Source organism: Rhincodon typus, chromosome 3 (assembly GCF_021869965.1).
Source record: "Rhincodon typus isolate 14 chromosome 3, sRhiTyp1.1, whole genome shotgun sequence".
In the NCBI taxonomy this organism is placed as follows: domain Eukaryota; kingdom Metazoa; phylum Chordata; class Chondrichthyes; order Orectolobiformes; family Rhincodontidae; genus Rhincodon; species Rhincodon typus.
In genome coordinates, this window is record NC_063334.1 from 22752812 (window position 1) to 22764751 (window position 11940).

Genomic DNA, 11940 nt, shown 5'->3' on the forward strand with positions numbered 1-11940 from the left:
GTGACAAACACTACGTCGGACAAACAGGAAGGAAATTAACAACAAGGGTACACGAACATCAATTGGCTACAAAAAGACATGACCAATACTCACTCATTTCTATCCACATGGATAAGGACAACCACCAATTCAACTGGGACAAGCAAAGTAGAGACAAGCACGGGAATTCCTAGAAGCCTGGTACTCCCTGAAGAAAGCCATCAACAAACACATAGAGCTCAACCCCATCTACACTCCATTGCAAAGGAAAACCGGAAGTGAGGTAATCCAACTCAACGGACTCCAGAGTTTAAATAACAGGCGGGAAAACACAATGATGCTTCATCGGAGGCTGCACTGATGATGTTACCCAGCAAGGTAATGAAACGTCTGTGGAAAAACAACGAACCAGCTCGGCGATCCAACCAACCACAACTCTTGAAATGTCCGCTGTAGTCTCGTTGGAGCTGTCAGATCTGAGAGACACCTGTTTGACGTATGAGCAGCCTGTTCAGACATCCCAAGGATGAAAGAAGTTGTACTGGACAAACATGCTCTTCTCTCACAATCAACTGTTTCCTTGCCTGCAGATAATCTCAGATAACAGGGTTCCTTGAACTGTGATGTTGATGACTGCACCCAAGGCATTACACTTTAATGTGAACAACACTAAGGCCAAAATCATTGAGTAAGGATTGTGTTAGGACCTGGCCTACATAAATTTTCCACCTTACATAATCCTGTCAGTGTGAGGTTTGAATCAGTGATGATGCATCACATCTCTGCAGACATGGTGGATTCCATCTTTCAGCTTTACAAAGAGGCACACTGCTGTTCAAAGCTGAGTGGTGTTTAATTGGAAATTTACATCTACGCTTTCCCTCATAGCACAGTGGCCTATTGAGAGAAGAGGCTCAAAGCACTGCATCTCACGTAAGTTAAAGTCCATCCTGAAAAATTAGCAAGTGTTTCAGAGCAATTTACCAATCTACAAGAATTCTGAAATATTGAAGGCCCATTGCTAATGAAATGATGGAAAGGAAATGCCTCAGACCCCAACCTGTTGCCGATCAAGGTGGACTACAGCTCACCGTGTTTAGGTTCCACATGCTGACCAAAGCCTTATAATCCATCTAACCTCAATGTCCTGCCATGCTACTGCCCTAATTCACTGACCGCTGCAGTCTCCCGAATGGTAATGAGGACGTGTAAAATGTAGTAGATATTTCAAGATAGAATCAGCAGACGGTACAATGCATACAAACATATGGGTAGAAAGTATTTATTCATTAGTAGAGAAGTTCAAGGAGTGCACAAATAAACAGGATCATGTGTACTGTGGACTGACTAGGGGCTGCTTGCCATATAACCAACAGAAAGTGACACAGTGAACGAAAGTACAAAACTCGTTCTTTTCTCCCAGAAATGGATTTGAGACTGGACTGTGCATAACTCTGTCACGATCTCTTGGATGCTTCTCCATTGCACTGCCCTCATCCTCAGAGGGAATTTCCCAATTCCCCCATTTCATCTGTATCCAAGACACTTCCTCCTTTGTCAGCTCCAATTGTGAAGAGCATAGCATGTTACAATGATGCAGGACACTCTTTCTAGGCGGTACTGTAAGATGGTTCTGATGTGGTCCAAGCCCTGGTTGAAGTATAAATAGCATTTTATCTCCGTTCTGCATCTGTCTTGATGATTTTATAAAAGCGTTGCCTGTTATGCATGGAAGGCAAAACCTTTGTCTCCGATCAGCCATTCGTAAAAGTCCTGAAGACATTGCAAGGTGTGTTTGCCAATATGCATACATCATTTCAGCTCCCAGGATATCTGGTGTACACTTTCAGAATCTGGCATCTACAGTCACAGATGAGTTGAATATTGATGCAGTGCAATCCTGTTTGATTGATTAACTCTACAGGTTGGGCTAGAGAACTTTCAAAATAATGTAGGTACAGTCTCTTGCGCTCTGTACCTGGGAAAAGCCAGTGGTGTCGGAGAATCCAACTGCCTAATCTCCTTGTTGTGAGGAAAAGTTATAAACTGCTGTAATTGGGAGTAAATAGCATCTCTGACTTGCTGTTTGTATTTGTAATCTAGAATTGGGAGATAATGCATAGGTACCCAGTTGCTGCTGTCATAAAAATTCCAGGCAGGTGTAATCTTGCTGGGCACTGGGGTGATGCGGTCATGCACCCCTTCTGAGTGCAGTTCACTCAATGACACAGTTCAGTGATGATAGCCCGGGACATCTTTAGTCTCTGCCTGCACTTATTTTCTTGACAGCAGGGGATAGTGACAATGAGCTATATCGATGCCAGGTCTGATTATTCTCCTGTACCACCTTCTTGGATCTTCACCTGCTGCTTCTCCCTCTGGAGGCTGTGCAGCAGGCGCTTGTGGTTGCTGATCCTGCTGAGCTTGGTGATGATGTTTTAATACATATCTTTGTTGATGCTGCCATCTGATTTCTACAGGACCACAGTGAATTCTCTGGATGCTGGCTCCATTGCATAAGAGTACCGGATAACCTGTGGAGCAATGCGAGAAATAGGCATTAGACTAGTAAAATTAGCCCTGATTTCTCATAGTAGAGGTAATGTTACTAGACTAGTAATCCAGAACAGCAGGCGAATGTTCTGGGGATATGGGTTCAATTTCCACCATGGCAGAAGGTGAAATTTGAATTCAATAATCAAAAATCTGGAATAATAAAAAGCTAGTCTAATGGAAACTATGTAACCACTGCCAATTATTGTAAATCCTGTCTAGTTCAGTAATGAATGCCCTTTAAGGGATGGAAATCTGCCATCCCTACCTAATCTGGCCTACATGTGACACCCGATTCACAGAAATGTGGATGACTGTAACCTGATGAGGGATGAGGAGTGGACAATAAATGCTGGCTTAGCCACACCCACACCACATGAATTAATAAAAACAAAATTGCAGTGAAGCGTAAAGTTATGGCCTCACACATTGTGACCTGGTGCCTTCATGCTGAGAGAAAGAGCTATGTAACATTGTGCAGATGTATGCATGAGGCAGCACTGAAGTGTCAGGTATGAGAACTGATTCAGAAATGGCAAAGTCAAGGGAGATTTTCAAGCAGTGTCTACACAGCTCTGAGTATCTGACATGACAGGGGGCCAACTGTGTAAAGTGTGTAGCATTCTTGATGACTTGAGCTCATAATCTGTCGTGTTCATGTTGCTAAAAGAATGGCCTTTCAATTTCCAATCAAATTTGATGTCAGATGGCATTACAGAATCAGTGGATGGATGATTAATACAATTGCTGCTAATACAGATGCTGCAAATTCCACCATCTGCCATGGCGAGAATGTATCCTGGGTTCCTAGAACATTACCTAGCTCTGAATTAACAGTCCAGTGATAATACCACTAACCGTTGCTTCCCTTTACATAAATTGCTATCAAGACCATTAATAGCTAAACTCCCTGGAATGACTGTCCATCACTTGACTGTCTTAGGGGGGCATCCCTGACTAAGAATGGCCCAGCCTCCAGATGAATGTCCCAGCAGCATTCCCACTGATGTACCTGCAATTGTGGTTGCAGCAGACCTGCAGGATTTCCTGTGACCCAGACTCCAAGGACACTTATCCCTGGACTATGTTCATATGAGAACTGATTGCTCATAATCAACTGTTGGATTGAGATCAGATGAATTCTTTGATTGAGTGCCCTCCTGACTAACTATTTCCACTCTTTGCTTCATTGAGGAATGGTGACTTTCAGCCATTGCATTTGATGGAAACTCATGCAGTATGTTTGTTCCATAAGCTGCTGGCACATGTTATAGATGTGACATTAACACAGTCCAGTCACACATCAACCCCCTCAATCATTCAATTCTCTGAACAGTGTTGAGTTGCCTGTTTCTCCCTCTACGCTAAACAGCAATGCAAGTCACAGAGACTGACAGCCTTAAACCCGGCACAAAGTGAGAGTGAATGCTAATGAAGTAGGCTGTTCCCTATCATGTTTCTTGTGTAGGTGCATGAGTTGCATTTGTGTGTTCATGTGTGCAAAGTGACCTCGTAGAAGCAGGCAAGTCCTAAGTGTCCCTGACCTCCAAAGTAATGTCCTGAAAGGTTGAAGTGGTGTGGGAGTTGGCTGCAATGATTTGTTGAAGACGGTAGTTTGGTAGTGCTAACTTGCATGAACAAAGTGTGCAAGAGCACTATGTCTGTGCAGGGAAATTGTGGTTATTGTGGAGCTGGTGAGGGCCCGGAGAAGCAAACAACGAGCTGTGCCACCAGCTAACCTTTCTGACATGCATTTCAGGAATTGGTGCCATCTTCTTTCTCGGGGATGGAAAGGAGAATCGGAACAGTATAGAAATTATATGAAGTTCGGCATGAATGAGATGCAAATGTGAATAAGGTCATCACTACTCATTAGTGCGATTCAGAACTTGCTGTTTAAACCCTTGGTGAAAATTGGAAATCTTTTTCTTAAGATTCAGAATCTGATTTTTTTTCATTCTCATTGTACTTTCCCAACTTTCTCACTATTGCTGATGCTGCACAAGGTATAAGAAAACCCCACATGTACTGCTGTTGTCAAACATGAGCAGTCATTAAAACTCAATATCAATTGCTCTTGTTAATCAGATTCATCTCTAACTTCTCACTAACTTAAACACAAATTGTGTGTTGAAAGATTTTGCCCATAACTGATACTTCGTTAACTGGTTAATAATAAATTAGTCTGTTCTTCTCTCTTTTCTTGAACAGTGGTACAATTAGCTACCTTTTGGTCTCGGGTTTAATATGTGAATGTCGGAAGAACAAAAAACTATGGCTGGAGTCTTTGCTATTTCCTCTTTGGCTTCCTTCAACAATGTGCATGTCAAAACAACCTAAGAATTTCTTAGCTTTGAGTTCTGTTTGTTCTTTTTCCAAAGTCAATTCCTTTTCTACAGGTATGTTTAACAGTATTGAATAATTTATTTTTTATATTTGTACAAAGCCCTTGCCATTTATTTTCATATATCTTTATTTTAATATTTTCTTTCAGCCTTTCTAATTTCTCATTTAACCTCCACAGAACTTTCATTAGGACTCCCATGTGATCTGAACTGAATATTGTGTCTTTCACATGTGCCTCATTTGTGCTTTTCTAATTGTTCAGTAGGTGGATTGAGAAACATTTCAGTGAGACAAGGTCCAATGTGAATTGTTAAGCTGCGCAATTTACCGACAGCAAGTGAATACAGAGAAGTAATTGCAGCAAGCCCCAGTTGCTTCACTCAGTTTCATTATTCTCCTCAAAAATAAGGAAGCAACTAGTAAATAACAATAATAACATGTATTTATATAGTACCTGTAACAAAGAGCAACATCCCACAGTGTTTCTCAGTGGTAGAATCGAAAAATGGATGCTATGTAAAAGGAGGAAATATTAGAATACGGTGATCTAAACCATTGTCAAAGAGAGAAGTGGGCATATGAAGGATTTAAGGAAGGGAATTCCAGAATACCCATGCAGCAGTCAAGAATAGTGTGGTGAGAGGTGTGGTGGTTGAAGAAGGTGTTTGGTCACGACTAGGTGAAGACAGAAAAAGATAAATACCATGGTGGAGGGAGGTTTGGGGGAGTGGGAATAAATAGGCTAAATAGGAAACAGCTAGGCCCCAGTTGGATTTCTAAAATTGAAAGCTGAGAGAGAGGTATCAGAAAGCAGAGCAATGGAAGAGAGGTATTGGAAGAGAGTGCTCTGATCAGCGATGTCAAAGACTGCAGCGTAGTTAGTGATTTAATGCCTTCTGGTTGCAGTCACAGAGAATGTCAGTTGTAAATTTTAGTGCATTGGCAGGAAAAGAAACCTGATCAGAGAGATACAAATACAGAACTTCAATATAGATGAGCACTGATTTAGGAATCAGCAGCATATCCGAGGTCTTTGGAGAGGATAAGAGATTGGCAATAATGGTATAGTTGCAAGGACAGAGGGGTCAAAGTGACTGTTTGAGGAAAGAAAAATGCTTTGAAAAAGAGGGAGCGAGGAACCATTTGCAATGTCCCTGTCCATTTATTGGACTGACTTCTTTTGACATTATCTTACTTCCTAGGCAACTTAAACTGCAGAAAATGATTTGCAACAGATTTTAAGATGTCAAGCACATTGACAGTCATCATCACTGCTAGAGCTGTCCCCATCGTGGAAGACACTTACAGACCTGACTGCAGAACTGTACAAGGTTGAGTCATAACCTCTCTGGGGAACAGCAGTCTGTGCATACAGGTTTCTTCTAACACACAGATATGATTGTCTGACCCTGTAAACATGGCTGGCAATGTAAGGATAGGTCCTAATTGATCTCCTAGGGTCTAACTGCACATGTCTGGCATGCATCCTGTTATAATTCTTTTCTAAAGTCAGTAAATGCATAGAGGTAACTGTATCCATTACTTCTGCCTAAACAACACACAATGACAGTTCCTTAGGGAATATAAGCACAGAAAATTGGCAGTGTGGGTGACTTTACATTGTATTCAGTAAGTTCCTTTCTCGAAACGCAGCACTAAAACAGAGGAGCAATAAGAGTGAAGACTCAATGTGAGGGAAGTCTGGCTCACCTGCCTTCCTATTAAGTTATTGTGTGTTTGGGGAACAGTTCAGGCAAAGTCCAGTTTTGCCCTGCATTTAATGAGACACAGGGTTCAACAGGAGTACAGGATATGGGACCCACAAATGTTTCCAGCTCAGCAGGTCCCACATCAGTCCGTCACAACATGGGCATGTCCTTGTCCCACAATCTGGCTGAGGGCACTGGAGTTTACATTATTAGCTGCCTGTTGCATTCAGCAGGGATGAAATATTCCAGTTTTTATTTTGATTGGGGACTGTGCTAATATAGCCTTTGTGAGCTGAAATAAACTGAATAGAAATGGCAAGCGAGCAGCTGATGTGTAAAATGCCAAGTGATCTGAAACCTTCCTGGTATACATGTCTGACATGGATCATACCGGACAGAAAAGGCAAAATTTGAACAGTATAAAGCTTTTGCTTGAGGAAACAGTTCTTTTAGGTTAATGTACAGTATCTGAGATTTATTACAATAACTGAGTTGTGTTGCCAACCTTTGTGGTCTTCGTATTATTTTAATTGTACATGTATAATGTTGGTGTAGAAGCACAGGTCCTTCCTCTCACATCAGCATTACAGCTCAAATTTTAACAGCAAATATACAATATTTTAGACTTTATAGTAGCATTTTGCAACAAGACCAACTTTACTCATCCTGGACTTCAAATGTACAGAAATGGGACTATTCCCATCTCATTGTGGATGCAAAATGTATTGGTATAATGATTCAGCATGAAGTTTAGTCTTGACCAGCCTGATCCCACCTACCATAGGGTCTATTCTGTTTGTTGGGGCCCTGATATCAGTGGCCTACACCTTAGTGAGAAATAGATGAGAAGGAACCTCAGTAGCCTGTCATTTTCAAATGTGAATTTTAGTGATAGCGTTAGGTCACACAGAGTACATGAAGAAAGAGATTTGCAAATGATTTTTGTGGGAACAGGAGTCAGATTGATGTCCTTCCTGGTCTCACTAAATGTGACCCTTGAAATATCTGACACTTGGGCTGCAACAATTCAAGAAGTTGGCTCACCTTCAACTTCTCAGAGGCAATTAAGAATGGACTATGAATGTTGACCTTGTCAGTGATACCTACATCCTGTGAATGAATTTAAAATAAAATTGAGTGGATTGAGTCCCAAATTGCTTTAATTCCTTTAATTAACCTGCAGAAATTACCTTGCTTGTATTTGAGGTTCCTCTGTGTACATAATTTGAATCCTTTTATCACTGATGCTGGCCTGCTAACCATGGGCTGTCTGTTCATTTCAGGTATGGCAGCCTTTGAAAGTATTAAAGTGAATAGTTCGAAAGTGCTAATGTAATTAAACTTTTTCATGTTTCTGTATGCATATATAATTGGCAGGATGTTTTGGAGAAAAAATTCAAAGTTTTATGAAGCTTTGAAGTGTTATTCATTTGTTCTTTTGATGTTGAAAGTGTGGTGTTTTGGGTGTTAGAATCAAAGTGCTGAGTGAATTTTAGAACCTGAGCAAATCTAGTAAAGAAACTGCCCTCCATTTTTCAGTTCATTTTTACCTAGACCAAAGTGGGACAATCCTTTCTGTATTAGAACAACCTTTTTGTAGCTATGAGGAAGATGGGGTGAGATTTTATTGAGAATGGGAAGCCACGGGTGAGATTTCAGTGTGAAAGAGAAGAATCATAGAAGCCCTACAGTGTGGAAACAGACCATTTGGCCCAACAAGTCCACACTGCCCCTCTGAAGAGCATCCTACCCAGACCCATCCCCCTGCCCTTTCCCTGTAATCCTGCATTCCCATGTCTAATCTGCTTAATTTACACACCCCTGGACACTATAGGCAATTAAGCATGGCCAATCCACCTAACCTGCATATCTTTGGACTTCGGGAGGAAACCGGAGCACCCAGCGGAAACCCACGCAGACACAGGGAGAATGTGCAAACTCAAGGGTGGAATTGAACCCGGGTCCCTGGCATTGTGAGGTAGCAGTGCTAACCACTGAGCCACCGTGCCGCCCCAGAAGATGGGGTAATACTTCAGCAAAAACTGGCCAAAAATCCGCAAAACATTTTCCTTTAGTCTCTCCAGACACTATGGTCCTGACGTGTTCTCTGCGCATAATGTCCTTGAGCGTCCCTGCCATAGCAGGCAGAATAGCCTCTAACTGTTGTCTGCTCTCTAGGTACTAACTAATTCAATCCACAATAGGGAATGCAATCATGAAATGAAAAGTGACAAAAGGAGATGAAACAAGTGTTTAACGTCCTTTAGTAGTGATAACAAAACTATTTCAATTATAATAAAAATTGATTTGTAGAATCATAGAATATTACAGCATAGAAGGAGACCTTTCAGCCCATTGAGTCTGTACTGAAGTTTTTGAAGAATAGTTATTGATTCGACTCTTTCTGTCTTTCTTCATAGCCCAGCAATTATTTTCTCCTTAAAACATTTATTCAGTTCTCTTTTTCCAACCAATCAGGCAATGTACTCCAAATCTTAATCACACATGGTTTAAAACAAAGTTTTTCCTCATATTGCCTCTGGTTCTTTCTTTGATTCCTGATCCATTACCTCTTTTTTCTTGGTGATGTTTTTATTATAGAAGTGGTAATGCTATGTTTGCTCAGATACAGCTATTGTGCAACATGAAACTATTTTTGTGATCTGAAAGAATTTTTGACACTTGTGGCAAAATCTGTGCCTTTCTACATTTATTTCTGTGTATATTGGTGCGTTTTACTAAAACATTTCATAATCTTATTCCATTCAGTTAATGAGCATTTTATCCTATATATTTCCTTTCCTTGGGGGCACAAGTAGAATTTTCACTTGTGTTTTTCTAACCCAATGGCAATTTTTCCAGGTACTTTTACAAACCAAAAGAGATAATGAGAAAATGATGCTAATTATTTAAGAGAAAGATCATCGCTTTTCTGTGTCAAAGGGCCTTAATGAAATTTTATTATTCATTTCAATCATAGAGCTTCTTATCAGACTTGATGGAGATGAAGAAATGAAATGGAGCACACCCAAGATCAGGACCAAAGGAAAGTTGGAGCAGTCATTAAAAAAGGTGCAGGAAATAATTATAACGTTGCTTGGAGAGAATATTATTGCACATATGTTAAAGCTAGCTGTTTTACCTTATTGAAGATAGTAAGCTGTTTTTTTTCCAGAGCACAGCACAACAGGTGGTGAATATATTAGACTTCACCCTTGACCAACACGTCTTACAATGCAGAGATTTCGGTTTTGTGAATGCAAAATACAACTATGCACCACCAAAATTTTTGTATGCTTTTATCAAATTTATAATCATGTTAAAAATTATTAATGAAGCTTATGGTTTGTTTAAAAAGCTATCTCTTCATTTTTGTGAAAGCATTGTACCAAAGCAACTTATTTTAATACAGCACTTTTAACTTAATAAAATGTCCCAGGTCTTATTGCAAGCACATTAAAAATCAGAATTAGGCAATGAGTCACATGGGGTATGAAAGTGTATCGCCAAAATGTTGATCAAAGAGAGAGATATTAAAGACTGTCTTTACAGCAGAAGGTGAGGTAGAAAGTTCACAAAGTCTGCTGAACTTCAGGCCTATGAAGCTAAAGGCATAGCTACCAAAAGTGGAGTCGGTAAAACCTGCTCAAGAGACTAAAATTAGACATTAATGTACAAAGAACTCAGAGGGCTGTGAGATGGAGAGACGTGAGACCATGGGTGGCTTTAAAGTCAAGGAAAAGAACTTTACAATTGGGCTGTTGCTTACCACAAGACTGTAAGAAATAGGAACAACCAGCAGCCTTCAAGCCTACTCCAATTTGCTACTGATCAAGAGCTGTCTATATTACCCTTTAACGTAAACAAGGACTCTGTCCCCACAGCTGTCTATGGTAAGGAGTTCCAAAGACTCTCAACACTCTTAGAGAAGAAATTCCTTCTTACCTCAATCTTTAATTGGCACCCTTTATTCTGAGACTGTGCCCTCTGGTCCTAGACTCTCCCGTGAGAGGAAACATCCTCTTAGAATTTACCCTGCAAAGCACCTTAAGAATCCTACATATTTCATTCTTCTAAACTCCAGTGAGTAGACTCCCAACCTGTTTAGCCTTTGCTCGTAAAACAATCCCTTCATGTCAGAGATTAGCCTAGTGAACCTTCTCTGAACTGCCTCCATTGAAATGACATCTTTCCTAAAATGAGAGGATCAGACTGCTCATAGTTCTTCACATGTGGTCTCATCAATACCTTGTATAGTTGCAGTAAGACTTCCCTGCACTTATACTCCAAATCCCCTGAAATAAGGGCCAACATTCTATTTATCTTAAATAAAAACTGAAAGAACTATGGATGCTGGAAATCAAAAACAAAAACAGAAGTTGCTGGGATAGCTCAGCAGGTCTGGCAGCATCTGTTGAAAGAAATTGCAAGTAATGTTTCCGATCCAGTCCTGAGGAAGTGCCTCTGGACCCAAAGCATTAACCCTGATTTCTCTCCACAGATGCTGAGCTTTTCCAGCAATTTCTGTTTCCATTTACTTTCCTGATTACATGCTCCAGCTGTGTGCTAGCCTTCTGGGTTTCATGCAAAAGTATCCTTAAGTGTCTTTGTGTTGCAGCTTTCTGCAGTTTTTCTCCATTTAAATAATACTGTGTTCTTTTGTTCTGTCTTCCTAAATGAACAACTTTACATTTTCCGATGTTATACTCCCTTGGCGAACATTTTGCCCACTTACTTAACTTCTCAATATCTCTCTGTAAACTGTTTTTATCTATCTAGCAATTTGCCTTTCACCTATTTCTGTGTTGTCTGCAGATTTGGCTGCAACACATTTGCTTCATTCCTCCAAGTTATTAATATATATTGTAAACAATTGTGGTCCCAGCACTGATCGCTATGGATCACAGGTTATAGATTGCCAACTGAAAAATAATCCTTTATCCCCAGTTACGGTTTCCTGCCCTTAGCTAATTCTCTATCCATACTAATTTGGCACCTCCAAGACCATAGGCTGTTACCTTATGCCTTACCTTTTCTGAGGTATGTTGTTAAATGTCTTCTGGCTCCCCTGTATCCATGCTGGTTGAGCCTTCCTTGAAAAACTCTAATAAATTAGTCAGACATGATTTCTCTTTCATGAAGACTTGCTGATTCTGCTTGACTAGATTATGATTTGAGCCAGTGTATGTTCTCAAGAACGGGAGTGATGGGTGAATGAGACTTGGTGCAAGTTAATATGCAGCTGTAGTGCTTTAGATGACATCAAATTTACAGAGGGCAAAAGTGGGAGACTGCTCAGTTGTACATTGGACAGTGAAGCTTTGACTTAAAGGCCTGGGAGGGGATTTTGACA

At 40.5% G+C, this 11940-nt stretch overlaps 1 protein-coding gene across 1 annotated transcript in view; it reads right to left on the bottom strand.

The window, feature by feature from the left end:
- Positions 1–2453: 2453 nt before the first annotated feature.
- LOC109914539 (centlein-like) overlaps positions 2454–11940 on the bottom strand; it is a 57721-nt gene continuing 48234 nt past the window's right edge. The window contains exon 6 of the mRNA XM_048620004.1: positions 2454–2513. Coding sequence (XP_048475961.1) covers positions 2454–2513 — 60 coding nt within the window. The remainder of the gene's footprint in view (positions 2514–11940) is intronic.